Consider the following 20,614-nt stretch of genomic DNA (forward strand, 5'->3'; position numbering starts at 1 on the left):
GATGACATTTATTTTTTTCTAGAATTTTGTTATTAGTACTTATTTTAGGGCCAAATATAATATAACATGATTTACTTAAGTTCAATGCCAATTTATTTTTCAAAAACCAATCACAGAATTTTTGGAGCTGACGATTCATTTCTAGGAACAATTCATTTTGGTCTTTTCCCGACAAAAAAATATTGGTGTCGTCGGCGAACAGGATTGTAGTACATTTATCTGATATTGAAAAAATATCATTTACAAAAATTATAAATAATAGGGGGCCGAGTATCGAACCTTGGGGCACCCCTGTTTGAATCTTAAACGGAGGAGACACTACATTATCAACTGAAACAAACTGACTCCGATCAGATAAATACGACCTGAACCAGTCAAACACAACTCCACAAAAACCGTACCTCGACAACTTTTGTAGCAAAATTTCGTGATCAATTACATCAAAAGCCTTTTTTAGGTCAATGAAAACACCCAGGCTAAATTTTTTCTTATCGAAACCCTCCAAGAGAGACAAATGCAGCTCGGCAATGGCCTTCTCAGTTGATACATACATTGATATCGGACGCATTTAGATTACTCGTCGTATTTCTTAATTTTCAGCGTTTTTTTTCAAAGTTAAATTGCTAAATTTGTGTTCATTTTATAGACAAAGTTGGGGGGATTATGAATATATAATTTATTTTTCGAATAATATAAAATTTAGTTTTAAATTTAATCTTTAATAGTTTGAATTGAAAGGCAAATAATTTAGGCTGGTTATTTACTGTAGCTGTTTATAGTTCTGTACATACACTCCTAAGAGTTGTGAAATTTGTTCTGATTGTAGACTGATACTAACGTTAAAGTCGAACATAAGTGCAGTTTAAATTTGCATGTCCAGTGTTTACGTTTTGAGTTGTTTTAATTGATGGCAGGCAGAAATAGATGTCAGAGTTGCAATGGAAATGCGACTTTAAAGGATTCGTTACAATGTAAATTGATATATGGTAAAGAATAGGGGGTCAGGTTTCAATTAATTAAAAAAAATTTTTACAAATTGAAAATATATAAAATAAAAAGGTAATATATTTAATTTTTAGTTTTATTTGTTTTTTATTTATATAATTCACACAAATATATATGATATAATATATATGATATATAACAGCTAGCATCTTCTTCTTTCTCGTGCCTTATCCTTACAAAACCCGATCTTTAACACTTTGTAGTAGTTGAAATGTGGTGATATTCAACAAGTGACACAAGGACTTTTGACGAATGTCATTCGTCGTTGACCGCGATCTCTTTTCCCTGCAATCTTTCCAGTAGTTGTTTCACATAAATGTCAAAACAAAAAGTGGGCGGAGTTACGGCGTATTGTTCACGATTACTATTACTTCCATAAAAACCATTATTTCTTTAGCTTCACTGATACATTATTATTGTACAAGCAATATCGCTCTCTCCATCTCTCTCTCTTTTCCTCTCATTTCTATTTTTCTCTCTGCTATCTTTTTCACTTATTTATGCATAATAATTATACTTTTCTCCTCACTAGCTAATTATTTATTCGGCTGGGAATAAATTTTGTCTCAACATAATTATTACCATCAGATATCTCTTTTTTCTCTTCATATCTTTCTCTCTTTGCCACTGTTTTCTCTCAGTTTTCTCTGATGTATTACCATCAGATATCTCTTTTTCCTCTTCATATCTTTCTCTCTTTGCCACTGTTTTCTCTCTCTCGCTCTCTCTCTCTCTATCTCTCTCCCTTTCTCTCTATTTTTCTTCCACTCATTCTTTTCTATTTATCGTTTTTCCTCTTTTCTCTGTCTTTTTCTTTCTCCTCTATCTCTCTCTTTCTGCTTTACGCTTGTATTTCTTTCTCTTCTTTTCATGATCCAATTATAATCCTCTAGCAACTATATTGATCGCTGGCTATAACTAATTGCCATAACTACTGACGTCGTTTCTGATGATGATGACGACGACGATGATGATTAGGAAGATGATGAAAATGATGATGAAAATGATAAGAACGATGATGACGACGATGACAGTGATGATGAGAACGATGATGATGATAGACGATGGTTATGACAATGACAATGGTGATAGGTTTATCACTAGATAACAATGTCAATAGTGAGTGATGATGACGCCGACAAAAATTGATGATGACGATGATAAACATAATGACTACCAGAAAAGCGATGATGATGATAATGATGGTGGTGGTGGTGAAGATGATGATGATCATGGTGATGATGATGACGATTAGATAATATCGATAATGTGACGATGACAAAGATGGCAGTAATGACAACGGAAATTATGAATACAAAGATAATGATGATGGTGATGATGAGAAGGATGATGATGAATACAGTGATGATGAATACTATGACGATGACTAGGAAAATTATACTGCTAAGTGCTAATTATTTAAAATGATGATTGCAAAATAACTGCAGTCAATCATTCATGGATCTGATGAGAAGACTAATTAAATTAATTACTTATTATTAAAAGTATAATATTTTGTTTTTATTTATATTTTTGATAAATTTTTTTTTCTTAACTGTAGATCATTATTATTAACTTGGCTCAAGCTTACGATATTTTTGATATATTGAAATAAAATTTAATTTTTACATTGTCAAAAAAGCGACACCAGACCTGGAAACATCAACTGCTGCAGCACCAGTATGAACGTCAGAAAATTTTTAACCTTAAAACTTTTGACGACGATGGCCGTTCTATCATTTGTTCTCTACGTTGTAGAGAACAAGTTCGAAATTCTTTACAAATCATCGGAATTGATAAAAGAAGTCGACTTCCCAAACTTTCTTCCAATTTTTGAAATGGAGATGAGCGATAGGGATAACATGTTCATCAAAGCCATTTCCAGGCACGCCAAGACAAGTCAGTTTGTTGTTTGTGATTTTTTTGTGATGACAGTAGCAGCTATTGTTGGTGTCCAAACATCTCATGTTGTGGTTTATGAATCAGCCATCGTCAACACTTCGATTTGTTATCATGTCTGGATAACCGTAGCCTTTAATGTAGGATACATATGTAATCGTTAATTGGATAGTTGGATCATGATGGATGGAAATGAAAAATTAATAAATAAATGGATGAACATGATGCTTGAATGATGATTGCAGATAGACCATTTTATATTTAATGACATTAGTCGCAATCAATTCAACGACTTTCTACTTTCAGTTCCAAAACGTTTCGCTAACGAAACCGACATGAAGCTCATCATCCTGGCTATGACCGACAACTCTTTCTTCGACATGGCTCTCAATCTCTACATGACAAGTTTTAAAAGGTTCAACATCACCAACTTCCTGTTCGTTGGGGCGGGAAATATTGCATGCCGAAGCTTACTAGAGCTGAACATTCAGTGTTTTTATTTCACTGAAGATAAAAATTCCAACGAATCAAATTTGTTCGGTTCGCTAAAGTTCGTACGAAAAATGAACATAAGAACGGATATGATTATTAAAGCACTGAGGGCCAATTTCTCAGTACTTCATACAGATATCGACGTCGTCTTCCTTAACAATCCTATGCCATATGTTGAGGTTTGTCCATTTTGTCTAATTTTTATTTCAAGTTTTCTTTTGTTTTGTATACAATGTCTGAAATTTATAACAGAAATTAAAATAAATTTATTTAAATATTTGTAGTTGGTTATTTAAAATTTAAAAAATAACTGAAACAGAAATCATTGAAAGCTTTCAACATGGCTATTCTTTGGGACTATTCCGTGTACAATGCTGGATTTTTGGCCATAAAACCAACGCAGTTTTCACTAGAAGTTTACTTAGAGATGCAGTACAAAACAAACAAGTCGGCATCGCTGGACGATCAGACGGCTCTCAACAGCGCCATCGGACATCTGCGAAAAAAATACAAAAATAATCCTCAATTCAGCTCGGTTGGCGTACTGGATAAATCAAAGTTTGAACTTGTTTGTTATTTTGTTTTTTTTTGTTTCTATTTTAATGACACTTGAGCTCTCATTGTGGTGCCATGATGTGCCACGAACAAAATTTAGACAAACTTGCTATCTTCTATTGCAAAATTTTTATTTTGGTTTTGTATAAATCTTTGTTGATGAATCTCTGCTAAAATTTTACTTCGCTATTTGGTTTGCACATTTTACTATTCATTTTTTGGAATTTAGACTTACTTGAATGTTTATAAGTTTCACCATCATTTCAAGTTTCATTTTTGTGGAAAACGTTGAATTAACCTAACTGCTATTTTATAGCTAAGACAATGACTGAATAAAACGTTTCCTGCCAACTACAGATTTCTATGTGGAAAGTCTTATTATGAAGTGGTCGATCGTAACTTTCCAACAAACAACGGATCCAACAACTGTCCGGGCTGTCTGGTGGTGCACAACAACTGGATAGTGACTATGGAAGCTAAAGTCTACCGTTTCAAAGAAAGCCTCATGTGGGTGGTCGATAAAAATGGATACTACTCCGATAACGAGAAAAAGTACTTGCTTTACAACAATCCTTACCTCACTTCCCCGCCCGCCAATTTCTCTACCGAAGTAGAGGAATTGAATGCTCTCAAAACTGCATTTGCTCTGGCACAGATGCTCAACAGAACACTGATTCTTCCTAGGTTTTTTTTATTTTTTCTTGATCCTTTTTAAATTTGATTAATTAAATTTAGAAAAGTTTTAAAAAATTTTGTTAGAAGTTTCTGGAAAGTTGAAAATTATGAAAATTAATTTTACTTTGTTAATCACAAAGATTCCATTGTCTCGGTCCAAAAAATCCACGTGAATGCTCCATCTTACACTGGGTTTATGTGAGAACGTTGGACGCTTTTTTTGAATACAGAGAGAACAGCTTTCTCTCCAACGCTCTCGTTCCACAATCCATCAAAAAAGATCTCAGTCAGCAGTGTCCATATGGAACCAAACAAATAAAAATTTCTATAAAGGAAAATCTTTGTTCACCGAAATTGAAAAATGACACAACAGGCTGTTTGGAGCCAGTCTGGAACTTCATCGATACTAAAGACAGCATGATGTTTAACGATTTAGTTCGATATTCTTTTGATAGAGGCGTTTCATTAAACTTCAGAAATTATTCTCAAATTCCTGAAAGGGAACTTTTAAATTTATTAAATGGTTGCGACGATCAAGTTTTGTATGTGGCATCTCTGCTTGGAGTTCAAGTAGTTTTTGATGAGAAATCCACCAGCGAAAAATTTAATGCAAAAATTAAAGATGGAATAAAAAGAAAAAATTATCTTCAATACTGATTCATTTTCCGTTAAATTAACAAACATATCTCTTTAAATTGTGATATATCATAGAGGCCTACAACGTTTTTAAATCAGATTCTTTATGGATTGAGTCTTTCCGTTCGTAAGCTAAAATTATTTTTGGGTAAAATTATCATATAGGATTTGCCTTGCCATTAAATTTGATGTTTTGAAAAGACCCGATTCAAATCCTCAACTCCTTAACTCCAAGATAATACACGCGCTTTTAACAGTGCCTACTCTCTCCAAGTGCTTTTTATGAGCAATGCCCGCTACGTGTCGTGGGCATGTTAAACTGTGAAAATTAAAAAAGAAAATTGAATTATTAGAAACCAGTAAACACGCATTCACACACACACGGCACACAAACACACACACGTATATATATATTTTTTTAATTATTTGTTTTTAAATGCTTCATTTGAACATTCACATTTTTTCAAATAGTTATCTATTTTGAAAAAATTAGCTTCTTAGATAAACAAAATTTTCTCTTGATAATATTGTGCCCGCACAATGAATAGCCAGAAATTTGCTATGTAGAGGGGCTTATTTCCCTATTTTTAACAAATTTTAATAATGCCAGTGGTTTAACGAAAAATTTACCTTAATTTTACTGTTGTGAAATGGCTTTATTAGTTTTCAGCCCAAATTTTTACAAGTTTAAATAGAGGTTTCATTTAACTTAACTTTAACCCTAATTTAATTATTCCAAATTACTCATTATGGAAGTTTCAGCCCAAAAGTCTACACCCCCTTTACCAATTTTTATAATATTGTAATAACGAAATAATATAAATTAATTATTAAAAATTTAATCAATAATTAAGAATTATTTTTTATGTCATCATGAATTTGGTGTTCAATCCGTGGGTATAATGGTTAAATGTGTATTTTAATTGTGAACTGACTATACACATTTTTCTTTTTTTGTCTGCGGTTTAATTATGTTGTGATGTTTTATGCTTAAACTTGTACTGATTTGCCTTCATTTTGTTCGTCTCATGCCTATTATTGTTTGAGTAATTTTATTTAAGAGCTCTTCTGAGATATTTTTAATTAACGTGTTTATAAATTGATCATAATCATAAAATTAAATGTAAATACGTGTGATTGAGTTTTTTTTGTGATTGTTTTTCTTGCCTAAAAAATTAATTAAATTTGATAATTGTTTCAATATTTTTTCAATAGAGTGTATATTTTTTTTCTGGGTAGTTGCTAAATATTTTTTTGAGTTTTGAAATGTGTAAAAATTGCCACAGAGTTCAGTGTCATTAAAACTTATTGTTATTTAAATTTTTAATTTAAAAATATTTGTTCCTAGCTAGTTTTGACGATCAAAATTGTGTTAATTAGGCCAATGTATTGCGATCTTAGTATTGTTGTATATGTATATGCGGTATAATCATTTTCCCGTACGGAGGGCCAAAATTTTAATGATCTCACACATAGCCAATTAATACTTTCAATTAAAAATTTTTGTATATAAAATTTTGCATATTTATTTTCAGTGATATATTCACCGGTTTTGACTAATGCTAAACTTTTTCTAATAAGAAAGACCAAAATTGACTAATTATAACTGTTAATTATAATTATAGTTAAACATTAACATTGATTAATTAATACTTTTATTACGTTTTGTGTCTTTCTTATTGAAAAACTGGAAGTAATGCGAATAAAGAGTAAATAATTTTGTACTATTTAAACGTCTTGTGTGCGTGCGTGCGTGCGTGTGTGTGTGTGTGTGTGTCACTCCTCCCTCTCTCTCTCTCTCTCTCTCTCTCTCTCTCTCTCTTAAGACTGAAAAATTGATGAAGATGTTGATGATGTGCTAACGATGTTACTCATGACGAGATGATAAAAATTGTAATAGCACTGCCACTACATTTGATAGCAGGAGAAAAATAAAAGGTATTTTCACTGAATAAAAGGAAAGAATTGAATTTAAAATCGCCTTGTTGGCTAGAGATTGTTTGGCAGAAAATGCACATGCAATTTAAATGGAATTATAAAACCAGTGCTTTGTGACCTTGTTTGTCCATCTTACAGGACATCTCATCTTGGACCATGGATATGTTTTCGGTTGCGTCAGCCAATTTGGAAATCATGACTGGCTGATTTGAAGGATGTTGCCGGTATCAGCCGTCATTTTTCAACAAAATGCAACATAGACAGGTTTTCCGAAGGTAACTCAATAAAGGCGCTTATAAATCTTCAATACAATACCAGAAATTACGTACTTAGTTAGTTAAATAATTAATTAACCATATCATAAGTCAAAGTGATAAATAAAAACTTATTTAGTTAATTTCTAATTTTGATACATCGATTAGTTTATTAATTAATTCAATTTTAACTGTTCAATCATAAAAAACTTATGACCCATTCCAATCAATCAATCAGTCCAACAAATCAATCAATCAATTAATCAATCAATAAGTCGTTCCAATAAATAAACCAATCAATCTTTTAATAATCATTTCAATCAAAAAACCCATTATCCGATTATTACGACCAGTCAATTGTTTTAATCAGTTAACCAACTAATCTTTTAACCAATCATATCAAACACACTCTCAATCATTTCAACAATAATAACATTAAAAGTCAAACACACTCACACACATACACACACACACAACACACCACATACACACACACATCTCAAACAATTAATCATTTCCAATCATTAAATCCTTCGTCAGCTTCATGTTCTCTTCTCCATTTTTGCTTGAAAGCTGGAAAATTCGAAAGAAAAAAAAATTATATTAATCGCAGACTTTCATACATTTGTTTAAATATGTAGTTGTTGTCTGTGTCTGTGTGTTTGTATGTTTGTGTGCGCCCGTGTATGTGTGTGTGCGTCTGTATGTGTGTATATATATATGTGTATACGTGTATGTGTACGTGTGTTTATGTGTGTGGTGTGTGTGTGTTTAAATTGGTGAATTAAAACACGTACCGTATGGTCTGTAACATAGCCCTGTTGATTTATTTATTTGAAATTATTTTGAAATAATTTCACTGATAGAATTTATTACCATCATGATGATAACAATAGTAATAATAAAAAAAATAATTACATATAATAATTATAATGATAATAAGTAATAATAATATATAATAATTATAATGATAATAAGTAATGATAATAAATAATAATTATAATAAGTAATGATAATATATATTAATTATAATGATAATAAATAATAACAATATAATAATAATAATAAATAATAATAAAATAAATAGCTCACACATAATGATGGTTATGACTGGAAAAGGCCCAAAGAACAAGCAAGTACCTAGCATAGCTTTATCTTCGATACAAAAAAAATTAAATTATTATTCCCTTTAGTACTAGAAGTACATTATTAATAATAGTAGTGATAGTAGTATAAGTAGTAGTTGTAGTAATAGTAGTAATAATAATAATCAATAGTAGTAGTATGTTTGCTAATTTGTGTGTTTGTATATTTTGTTTTGTTGTTTGTTTGTTTGTTTGTTTGTTTGTGTATTTATAAATTTATTTGCTTGTTTGTATGTGTATTGGTGTGTTTTTTTTGTGAGAACAATTGCTCTATGGGATTTGTTTGTATGTGTATCTGCATGTGTGTTGGTGTTTGTATGTACATTTATATACGGGTGTTTGTTTGTATGTGTATTTGCATGTAACTGGATGTTTGTTTGTGAATTTGTATTTATGGGGATGTTTGTATGTATGTGTTTGCTTGTATGTATGTGTTTGTTTGTATGTGTATTGGCACGTATTTGGATGTTTGTATATATGTGCGTAAGTATGTATGTTTTGTTTGTATGTATTTTTGTATGTATGTATTTGCGGTTTTTTAACCTTTTTGGTTTTCATACTCAATATCGGCCTCGTCTCTTCGTCTTATTGTTTCCATGGCTTTGGCTTTTTCTTGTTCCACTCTGATCAAGGTCTCCAGTTTATTGTGCTCATCTTAAGCGTTCCAAAATATTTTTGTTAAATTATTTAAAAATAATAAAACAGATAAATAAATAAACAAATACATAAATTGATAAGTAAATAAAATTATTAAATGGATGAATTTCAAACCATCAGTTTGTCTCTTCACTAAAGTTTTGAAGTTCTTTGACAGGCTTTTTTCATTCAAGAACGTCTGCTTCTCTAGAAACTTTTCTGATTGTTTGACATTTTTTTAAATTTTTAGTACATATGAATGAACTTGCTACAAATTTTTGAAGTGTGAAACTATTTTTTTCAGTAAGCCAAAATTAAAGATTAGCAATCAAAATTGACTTTAGCTCAACTATAATAAGAATTTCACTTTTTTATTTTAATAAACTAAGTTCATAAATTCAATTTCAGATTCAAATATGTTAACAATTTCATCAATCAATCAATCAATTAGCTTATAAAGCGCTATTTCCGCGATGTTCAACAGCGCTCCTCAATGAATTTTGAAAACAGATGGGTCTTGAGATCCGCTCTGAACTTCGCAAGTGATGGAGAAGTAGTCAGAGAAGTAGGTAGAGAGTTCCAAAGAAAAGGACCAGAAAAAGCAAAAGCAGATTTGGTAAAAGAGTGTTTAACACGAGTTAAGAAAAAGCGAGAAGAAGAAGACGATCGTTTAGGTTCAATTAATATATCTGATAAATACTTAGGAAATAATTTAGACTGAGACTTATACATGAACGTGCAAATTTTAAAAATTATTCTTTATTTTACAGGTAGCCAGTGTAAGAGAACAAGATATGGAGATATATGAGAAAAGAAAGGGGCACGAGCAACTGAAATAATCAAATAATACATTCAATCAATTTCCAACGATCGAATGTTTGAATTAAATTTTGTGTTGATGGTTATATTACTCTTTAAACAACCAGCGATACCTATATTTTTGCGGCTACTATGTAAATTTTGAGAAACATTTAACTTAGGCCTATGGATCATGTTTGCGAACTAAATAATTCCTCATACAAATGAACGCATTGCTAGAAGCGGGCTGGTAAGGTACCTTCGAATCGAGTCATATAGTCAGTAACCCATTCAAAATTTTCATTGTATTTCATAGAATAAGTTAGAAAAATTTGTTTAACAGCAGTTGATAGTACGCTGATGAAATAAAATTAGCATTGCATCAAAGTTTAATTTTAAAATAACCGATTAAGTTATCTATTTTCAAATTCGTGGAATTCTTTTGATGTCTTGCCAACATGTTTTCCAACACGATGGCCTGCTTTTCCAGCTGTTTCAAAGATTCCATCAGTTGTTTTATCCTTTTACGTTTTTCTAAATTTTGATAATTCGCTAATTCGTTGCTTGGAATTTGAACTGATGGTGTTTCAGAGTTATCGTTAAAATTTTCTTCATCTGCAAAATTAAAAAAAATTGCCGAATTAGTTTTGTGGGAAAATTTTTATCGATTGAAAATTAATTTAAATAATTCAAAATTTGTATATCATTATAATAAAAACCTTCTTAAATCTAGTTATCAATGAACTCAATTCTTCTGATTTATTTTAATTCTGAATTCCGTTTTTCACATTCTTACACATTTATGATACCTTAATATTTTGATCAACATCATTCTCTGAGTCTTCAAGTCCATCATCGTCATGGAAAATCTTTTCATCAGCTGCATGAGATAAGAGAGATTAAGATGTTCTTACGAAACAGTCGAGAAAAATTCTGATGTTAACAACTGTCACATGGCATTCATTCATTCGATTCTTAATTCAGTAAATTCTTTAATTATTATTCAAGTCCCATAATTTGACAACTCTCATTACACTAAAAATGAATTTTATTAGTTCCTGGTTAAAGACAGAATGGACGTTAACTTTAAAGAAACGCCCATTGTGTCAAAATTTTTTCACAGGACCGCATCCACTTAGTTGCAAAAATTAAAAAATTCAGTGTCGAATGTCTCTAAACGTTGTTGACTGGTGGGACCAACAAGACACAAAAGTATAATGTACCCTTCCTCTATCCAACTCAACTCATTTTTTGACAAGATTTTGTCAAATGCTTCAGCCAAGATTTGGAGCTTACTGTCTATAGATAAAAAAAAAACTTGCCACTAGTATCAATGTAAAGTTATCAGATTCTTAAGAGGCCTTAAAAAAGAGAACAAACGTTCAATGAGGTGAAAACCATGTTAGTCCCTCTGTTTGAACGTACTCAATAGAAACTCCTTACTAATCTACAGTAATATTCATCATGCTTTAAGTATTAATGAACACTTATGAATATGTAAATAGGTCATGAACCTTCATTGCTTGCCACTTGACAGTAACACGCTCTGTAATTGGACCTGACGACAACTGTATCTGGAGTTATCTTCAATGATAATAAAAAGTCATCATTATCGCTTACTACAACGGGCTTGTAATTCTTCGATACAACCCAACACCAGTTACCATTATTAATATCGTCGTTTACAGTATTAGGTTCATTTTTCATGTCGTTTGCATTTACTTTGCCGACATTAATTTCAGTGCTGTTTTTATTGTTGTTTATGGAAAATCTATCTAGAATTTTCATACCACACTTCCAACAATTGGAGCCTGTAGAAAACCTTTTGTCGTGCGAATAAACAGCAAACTTTGCGCCAGGAACACTTCTTCTTGGAAAGATTACGAACAATTCTCTGGTAGTGTTGATAGATTTTATCTGGTAAGGCTTCAAAACGATATTTTCCGGCGATCCGTTGACCAAAACTGTGGCACCACTTGACGTGACTAGCGAGATTGATGATGGCACTTTCTCGCGTGAAAGCATTTCTTGATGGTTTAAATTGTCATTAAAGAACTTATTGTTAGTTTGTAGTATTATACAAATTTGCTAAAGTTTAGTGCAGCGGTTCTCAACCTGTGCGCCTCGTTTATGATCATCGAAATGGTTTTCTTTCGTCTTCTATTATAAATATCTTATAATTATCCTTGAGACACTACCAAATAGTTTTTGTTCGTCTTCTATTATAAATATCTTCTAATTATCCTTGGGACACTACCAAAACAGTTTATTGAACTCAGTAACAGCAACGCAAGTTATTTCTCAACAATGCCAGTTGCAAAATGTTAAACTAAGTGTGAGCCAACCATTCATACCCTGTTCTGTCTACGATTTGGTTGCACTTTTTTGGTTAATATTAATTAATTATCAAGTCCAATCACAGAAGACCTAATGCCGGGAGTTACCTTTGTTGTAGAGACTGCTCCAAGAATCCGTTGAAAAAAACATAACCTTCAAACTGACAATCTCCTTCCGCAAATCATGTCGCAACGATTTAGTGCAATCTAGTTAAGGCTACTATTATTATTATTTATTCATGCTCTGTCGCATTTCAATTCAAATATGCAACGTAATATAGCAAATAAGCTATACAAAAAATATAGATAGATGCAAGTAGAAAAGATAAAGTTCATTTGTCTGTAATTTAACTAACTGTGAGAACAATTAATTTAAATTATATTTAGTGCTTTGATGAAATATGAAAATACTTCTCGCGTATCGGATAATTTACATCACAACTTTTAAGAGTACAGTTACTTAGAAGACTTATGAACAAGAATGATTTTAGCGTCTGGGTTGCCACTTCACAGGATATGGGTATGCCGTGAAAGAATCGTGGCACAATAGAGGTTGAGAATCGCTGAATTGTGATGTAGCTAAGTATTTGTTGTTCTAATTTTTCATGAGAAAAAACATTGTATATAAGTTTTATTTTGTAGAAGATTAGATTCAATGAAAGAGAACTGACCAAATTATTATCTATCACGATTTTCGAAAGTAATGTGAGAATATTGTTGTAATTCGTAAGTATTATAAGTTACTAACTACGTTTGTAATAATATCAATAACAATAATAAAATTTGATATAATAATAATAAAACCGATTAACGAGAAAAAAACAAAAAAAATCCAACCGTCAACATTGTTGGACTTGTCATGTCCAAGAAAAACTATCGCTGAAGGACTTTGCTGCTTCACATCTCCTGCTAAGCAACCTTCAGATGTTAATAATATTCAAAATTCCATCAGAAATATTGTGACATATTAGAAAAATATAAGTTTAAGCGATCAAAGCAAGGCATGGCAACCCTGATACTATCTACACGTATCTTATTTTTTATCTTTCGTGATCAGACGTTTGTCTGGATGAACGGGTGTCTGGCCCTAAAAATTATGCCCAATCAGCGGCTGATACAGTGGCAGATGCAGTGGTGGACACAGTGGTGGACACAGTGGCGGACACAGTAGCGAACCCAGTGGCGGATACAGTGGAGAGTTTAGGGGATGCTGAGTGGACAATATCGATGTTGCCATCCTCTTCTTGAATAAAAAATTGTGAAAATTGATATGTTTAATATTTCTAACATGAGAAGAAGAGTAGACGAAATGTCAATCCTGTTAACATTTTTCGGTGGCATGATAAATAAATAATAGTCATTTCATTAGGTCAGTTCGTTATTTCATTACAATAATTTAAATTGTCGGTTATTTAATTTGAGTTTTTGTTGCCTAAATTTTATTTAATAAGAACTATATGAAATTTATGAAAACTTCACTGATTGTTCAGTTTATTGGTGGAGAATTAATTAATTTCGATGAATTCTATTCAGCTTCTATAATTTTCAGTTAATTTTCTTAATTATCCACACGATTAGTCATTTTGATTAATCTGCTTAATAAATGAATAGGTTAATTTTTAATTAATTAATTTAACTAATAATTTTTTGCATTCGAAAAAACTCTAGAAAGTTAGAAAGTGAGCAGCTCACATAGCAGCTCATCAGATGTGTTTATGGTTTATTTAAGCGTCAACATCAACACAAAATGAAAAAAAAATGTTTTTTTTTAAACAAAAAAATATGGAAGAAACTTTTAATGCAGTAGTATTGATTGAAGTTATTACTACTTAAGTTTTATAATTTGCTACTAAAGCATTATTATTATATGTGTTAGTATTATCAATAATATTCACGATTTGTTCACTTTTTTCGAAATTTGTACCCGGTCAACATTTTATTTCTAAAGTTTTGCCCCCTTCTCGTCAAAACTATCTAACTTCATTAGTGATATCATTAGTTATATCATTAGAGATATCATTAGTGGATATCATTAGAGATATTATTTTTATCTGATTACATGAGTTACATAGCTTAGTTTCGACTGCGAAGTAGCTTTTCTAAAAATTTGTTTCTGCCTCTTTTTGTTTTCTTGATGATTTAACATTTGCTGGTTTTATATAACAGTACTGATTTACACAAATAAACATTGTTTGTTCCTACACTCATTCATTTATCAAGTTGAGATCATATAGATCGCAAAACTTTAGGCAAAACTAGGCACTTAACCCAATAGTTAGTTTTTAGTTGTTACATGCAAGTATCAAACTTATTTGGTCTACTATAATAGTTACAGCATGTAATTATCAAAGTTATTGTTATGTTTTTTTAATGATTGCTAAGTTGTTTTTTCAAAATTTCACGTTTAATTACTCTTTAATTAAACTTATTTATATGTCAGTCAGTTCCGTCTTATTAGGCTGATTATAAACAAATCATTAGTGTAGCAGGAACAGTGAGCGGTCACATGTACTTATGTACTTACTTATAATAAACAACACGAGAAGTTAATTACTTTATTTCTATACTTAATTAGTGTGTGTGTGTGTGGTGTGTGTGTGTGTGTGTGTGTGTGTGTGTGTGTGTGTGTGTGTGTGTGTGTGTGTGTGTGTGTGTGTGTGTGTGTGTGTGTGTGTGTGGTGATTATTTAATTATGTTTTTAGGTGTGTGTGTGCTGTGTGTGTACATATATATCAATTTTATATCTGTATATATATATATATATATATATTATATATTATTTATATATATATATATATATACATTTATATATATATAACTTTTTAAATTATATATAACATTAATTACCTAGGTTAACTTTTCATGCATGTTTCGTTGCATACATCAAGCTAAATTTAAAACTCATATGAGAAGCAAAAAAACATTAGAAGATGATTTTCATTCGCTGATCATCAGTGGATTCTTGTGATTTGTTTGATTAGGGATTAGGACAATTATTTGTTATGTTTAGTTATTCGTTTGTTATGCTTCTTTTAGTATAAAAAGTATAAATAGGGGTTATCAGTCAATTGTTTTTTACGGTTTTTAATTGTTGGTTGGTTGTCAGCCCAGCAGTTTATTTTGTGCTTTCCTGTACTGTAGCAATTAAATTTAGATTTTTTCAAAACATATTAGTTTTAAATTAAAAATGAATTTGTTTCTTCTTGCTGGTGAAGTTTTCTTCCTTGCATTCTTGTTTGCCAGCAAATATTCAGCAGTAGATGGCACGTACGAAATTGATGAGAGGTTCAGACAGCTGGTCATCAAGTACAGTAAAATGACCAGGAATAAGAATTCTGGATTAAAATTGGTAGTTAAATTTATATTTGAAAAAATTAATTGTTTGTGATTTATTACTCAATTAATTTCATATAATAATAATTAAATATTAAATAAATAAATGGTACTAAATAAACTAAAACTAATGAAGTATTGTTTTGTTTGTGTTTTAATTAGTTTTATTTTATTTTACAAACAGTTAACCAACGAAGTATGTTATTTAATTTATTTTATTATTATATTCAATGCTTTTTCATAAACCACGTCATAAATAAATAAGTTTATAAAATTAATGAATTATCAAAATGCAGCGTGATTTCTCCTGGGAGGATTGTGGTGACTCAACGTTTGCTGCTCGTTTCAAATCAATCTCGGTCAGCCCTGATCCAATACACCTACCTGGCAACATCACCGTCAGCGGTAAGGGCACTCTTTCTAGGAGCATCTCATCCCCAATCTTGGTTATTAGTTAATTGTGTTTGTGTATGTCTGTGTCATTGAATGTGACTGTCTGTTTGTCTGTCTGTGAGTGTCTCTCTGTTTTTGTATTCATTCCTTTACTTATTTAAATATATAAATTGATATTTTTGTTAATAAATTAATTAATTAATTTATTTTTTCATTATTTATTTATTAACTTATTTAAACAATTTAACATAAGGCTAGTGTTGTCTTGAAGAAAAAAATAATAGTCTGGGTTGAAGTTCCATGCATAGAACATAGTGGCTCATGTACATATGGAGACATCTGTCAACTCTTGCATCACCTACCGTGTTCATCGAGTAGTAATAATAATGATAAATATTATTATAACAATTTCAATGGTGATGTTGGGGGAAATGGCTCACCCAATTTCTCTTGCCAATGTCCTTTTGCAGAGGTTTGGCTTTGTTTTGTTTTTTATTTTCTTAGTTTGATATTCATTAAAAAATAATGTTTATTATAGCAACAATGTTATTTATGATAATATTGAAATCAATAATAATAATGATGAGAATTATTTTGAATGAGAATTGAGAATTAATGATAATTATTTTTCTCCCAAAAGGGTTCATATGACATTCCCCCAATGACCTTTGCCATATTTGACCCTAAAATTCCTTCAATTCTTCTCGACGGGCAGTTTCAGGTCACTGTTCATCTCTACGACGCTATTGGGGAAATCGCCTGCCTACATTCGCATTTCACTGTCGAGTGATAAAAAGCTGTGTGTGTGTGTGTGTATGTGTGTGTGTTGAAGTGTGTGCGCGCGTGTGTATCTGTGTGTATGTGAGAGTGTGTGAATTTGTGTGTGTGTGTAGTGTGTGTGTGTAGTGTGTGTGTGTGTGTGTGTGTGTGTGTGTGTGCGCCTATGGCGATTGTGATAATGTTAATTGTATAGTGATAATGGTAATAATGTTGAGAAGTTGTTGGCGATAAAATGTTGATACGTTGAAACTGATTGACGATGCTTATGTGCCTTATACAAACATTATATTCTGCTTGACTATTTATATACACGTAGCTAATCTATTTTCACTTTCCATTCATAAATGATGATCTGTAAATTTCATTTTCTGATTTTTGACGATCTTCCTATTTTTATATTTTATGTTTATGTCTGTCTGTGTGTGTGTGTGTGCGTGTGTGTGTGCGTGTGTGTGTGTTTTCATATGTGTGTGTGTGTGTTTCCATATATATGTGTGTGTGTATTTTCATATATGTTTATGGGTTTGTTTCCATATATGTGTGTGTTTCCATATATGTGTGTGTGCGTGTTCATGTGTGTTTTTATGACATCATTTCTATGTGTTATATAATATTTTACCAATTTATTACTCTCATTCATGCATCACGTTAACCATGTTTTGTAAACCGTGTAACAAAAATTTTCTTCTGATCAGACTTTTATTTGATTGCTGCATAACTTTTTAATTACTAAATCGTCATAGCCTTACCGTTTCTAACTCTTTTTTCTCCATAATGACCGATTTAATTATTGATGGATATTCATAGGCAATGGAAAATGACAGATCATTTATTCGTTGCTATATTTTTTTATTTTAAAAGATTTGCTCTACGTGTATGTGATTGTTAAATGAATCAACTCTTTTTAATCAATTTCGCTATTTATCTGCTAGTGGCAGGATATTTTCTCTTAAGTACTCAAATATATTCAAGGAGTTTCTAGAAATATTTCTACAGTAATAAAAATAAAACTTTTACCACTATATCCTCGTTAAATTGGTTTAATTGAAAATGGAGTGAGAGATTCAGAGAGGGGAGAAAGAGAGAGAATAATTAGGGAGAACATTTTAAGGGAATATCTGAGAAGAGGATTGATCCGCTCCCATGGTTACAAATTTTTATTGCAGTTGTAAACATCTGCCACACGTAAATGTGAACGTGCGTGCACCAGATATGTGTGCATGTGCGTTTACACACACACACATATATATATATATATCTGTGTGTATATATATATATATATATATAGATAATTTAGTTTTGTTTATATATTAGATGTTTAAAATATATAGATATATGGTATAAAGAAGAACCATTAGGGTTACCGTTGCCAATGAAACAGCCACGCACTCAATTAACGACGCAAATATTTTAGTGTACGTTTGAAACTTTGTATTTAGTTCAAACTTAGTTTATATTTAGCATTAGTTGTCGTCATAATTTTAATAAGAGACATTGATATCGGGTACATTTCAAATGTTGTTAGTCGTAACTCAATATGCCAGATGTTGTAACACAATGTTACACTGAAACAACCACCAATAATAGAGCTTTAAACGAGTTCGTTCGAGTACTTTAAATTAATATGATAACGATGAACAATAATAGTAACAATAATAACAATCATAATAATAATAATGACGTCACGAGGAGGAAGAAAAGGTTTGCCAGAAACGTCAACAGCAACGTCAGAACATTTTTGGATAACATAAATTTCATCACAACCGCAGGTCACCAATTGAATTATTCTCACTTAAATTTTGTGGCGGTTACGTATATTTAATTATATTAATATAATGATAAAAACTCTCTCTCTCTCCCTCTCTCTCTCTCTCTCTCTTTCATTCTCTCTTTATTTCTATCTCTCACGTTTAGGTTGTCTGTTAAGTGTGATGTTTTTTTGATATCTTGGTGTTGTTAGTTTTATTTCTTGGTTTTGGCTGCCATTGTTTTCGTTACAGTTGCTGGTTCTTTATGATCTCACATCAGCCAGTTGGACTTAATTTAATGAATTTTTCTTTCTGAATGACATGGCAGATGTTGACAACGACGGTGGACACTGGTGGATTCAGAGACAAACAACTAAAACATCGAACGTTAATGCAAACAGTAACAACAACAACAGTAAAAATAGCATCATTCAAAACAACAACAACTCGATCGCTGGCAAGAATGTTAGCGACTACAACTACAATAACAACGCCATCTTGAGTGAATTTTTTAGAAACAGTTCGAATGTGACCAATGGAACGTCAAAATCAAAATACATAAAAGATTCTACCTCCAGACAGGACTACAGAAATCATTTCCTCGATCCGTCCATTGTTGAACGATGTCTAAGAGAAAATGAGATGTCAAGTTATTGGAAGAACAAGCAACCAGCCAGTGGAATATGTCGGTGGTGTCAATTTGAATTTGATCCATTCATTAGTGGTTTTGTCTTGTGGATATTAATTTGATTCATGTTTCAATCGATCAATGAAAGTTTTTTTATTTCTTTTTTGTCGTTTTCTTGAATTCGTGTTTATCTTTGATCATTTTTATTGAATTCAAAGTTCTCAGTCCATTCCATACACAGTGCCGACTCAGAGAGGGACATTCATGCTTGACAGACACCAAAACAGGGTGGAAGTGATGAAGGAGAGAATTTCTTACAACCACCACTTTGACAGTAGAAATAATCTCATTATGCCACGTTTTGCGAATAATGTCAGGCTTAGTTCGTTGATTTTGTTTTCAAAATTTAAAATTATTCAACTCTAAAACCGCACGCAACATACAAATTCTTGTAGATATAAAGATATAAAAAATAAAAAATTGTTTTTTTTTTACTTTACTCATAGCACCAGGGATCATTTGTTCTGACGAGTCTGAAAAATTGTTGAATGTATCATGTGTAACGACAATCCTTAAACAGAACGCAAAGCAGTGAAACAGCAATTAAGACATAAGTGGATTAATATGCCAGACATTAAATGATTTTTTTTAGAAATTTTCACGTCAAATCTTTCTGTTTAAAATGTAAAGTAGTATCTTTGTTATTATCTCATCGATTGTGATAAAACAATTTATACTTCCTCAACATACCTGATGTCAGATAAGCAGTGGAAGAAACCTTAGTTATCTTATGAAACATACGTATATTAAAATTTCACAAGAATTGTTACAATTTCTTTTTTGAGCCGTCAATTATATTAATGAACATCCGATATCTTCACAAAAATACTTCAACTTTATTTCTTGAAAAATTAAAATTCTTACGACCATATATTGAGTGACAATATAGTTTTATCTTTCGACCATATACTGAATCACCTGACCAGAGAGTTTTATGACCCATATATACAGATTCATATATATATATATAATATATACATATTCTATATATATATGTAAAGAATATAACATGTTATATTCTCTCTCTCTCTTTCTCTCTATATATGTATATATATATATATATATATATATATATATATATATATATATATATATATATTTCGGAACGAGGTTTTCTTTAATACAAACATCATTGAAGATATATGCCCATTTTGCATTAATGACTTTCTTTAATAAACACTCAACAAGTCTGAATTTATTAAACTCGTATTTATTTAAAACAATAGACATGGTAAGGCTAACAGCGCTGTGTCGGGAAGTCCATCTTCAGAGCCTATGAAAATAAGAATAACATGAAATATTT

General features: G+C 31.1%; 4 protein-coding genes across 4 annotated transcripts; 3 read left to right on the top strand and 1 right to left on the bottom strand.

Moving 5' to 3' along the window:
• Positions 1 to 2,729: 2,729 nt before the first annotated feature.
• HELRODRAFT_170433 (hypothetical protein) lies at positions 2,730 to 5,283 on the top strand (the record flags this gene model as incomplete). Its single annotated transcript, XM_009016261.1, has 5 exons — positions 2,730 to 2,904; positions 3,211 to 3,575; positions 3,716 to 3,954; positions 4,309 to 4,635; positions 4,767 to 5,283. The coding sequence occupies 5 exons, from the start codon at positions 2,730 to 2,732 to the stop codon at positions 5,281 to 5,283; spliced, it is 1,623 nt and encodes a 540-aa protein (XP_009014509.1).
• A 2,682-nt stretch (positions 5,284 to 7,965) lies between these two features.
• HELRODRAFT_170434 (hypothetical protein) lies at positions 7,966 to 12,058 on the bottom strand (the record flags this gene model as incomplete). The annotated part of the gene is made up of 7 exons (XM_009016262.1): positions 7,966 to 8,027; positions 8,252 to 8,272; positions 9,143 to 9,253; positions 9,371 to 9,454; positions 10,293 to 10,390; positions 10,492 to 10,648; positions 11,548 to 12,058. 7 exons carry the CDS (start codon positions 12,056 to 12,058, stop codon positions 7,966 to 7,968), a joined length of 1,044 nt encoding a protein of 347 aa, XP_009014510.1.
• A 3,224-nt stretch (positions 12,059 to 15,282) lies between these two features.
• HELRODRAFT_191068 (hypothetical protein) lies at positions 15,283 to 17,896 on the top strand. The gene is made up of 5 exons (XM_009016263.1): positions 15,283 to 15,718; positions 15,999 to 16,148; positions 16,349 to 16,567; positions 16,736 to 16,987; positions 17,011 to 17,896. Exons 1-4 carry the CDS (start codon positions 15,557 to 15,559, stop codon positions 16,883 to 16,885), a joined length of 681 nt encoding a protein of 226 aa, XP_009014511.1. The 5' UTR covers positions 15,283 to 15,556; the 3' UTR covers positions 16,886 to 16,987; positions 17,011 to 17,896.
• Positions 17,897 to 18,508: 612 nt separating this feature from the next.
• Positions 18,509 to 19,846, top strand: HELRODRAFT_170436 (hypothetical protein; the record flags this gene model as incomplete). Its single annotated transcript, XM_009016264.1, has 3 exons — positions 18,509 to 18,644; positions 18,952 to 19,272; positions 19,758 to 19,846. 3 exons carry the CDS (start codon positions 18,509 to 18,511, stop codon positions 19,844 to 19,846), a joined length of 546 nt encoding a protein of 181 aa, XP_009014512.1.
• Positions 19,847 to 20,614: the final 768 nt, after the last annotated feature.

This window comes from Helobdella robusta (assembly GCF_000326865.2).
Source record: "Helobdella robusta unplaced genomic scaffold HELROscaffold_18, whole genome shotgun sequence".
Classification (NCBI taxonomy): domain Eukaryota; kingdom Metazoa; phylum Annelida; class Clitellata; order Rhynchobdellida; family Glossiphoniidae; genus Helobdella; species Helobdella robusta.

Coding starts and splice junctions, on each gene's coding strand:
- HELRODRAFT_191068 (XM_009016263.1), top strand. CDS start 15,557: ATGAATTTGTTTCTTCTTGCTGGTGAAGTTTTCTTCCTTGCATTCTTG. Junction 16,149..16,348: donor GCATCTCATCCCCAATCTTG/GTTATTAGTTAA, acceptor ATTTAACATAAG/GCTAGTGTTGTCTTGAAGAA. Junction 16,568..16,735: donor GCCAATGTCCTTTTGCAGAG/GTTTGGCTTTGT, acceptor TTCTCCCAAAAG/GGTTCATATGACATTCCCCC.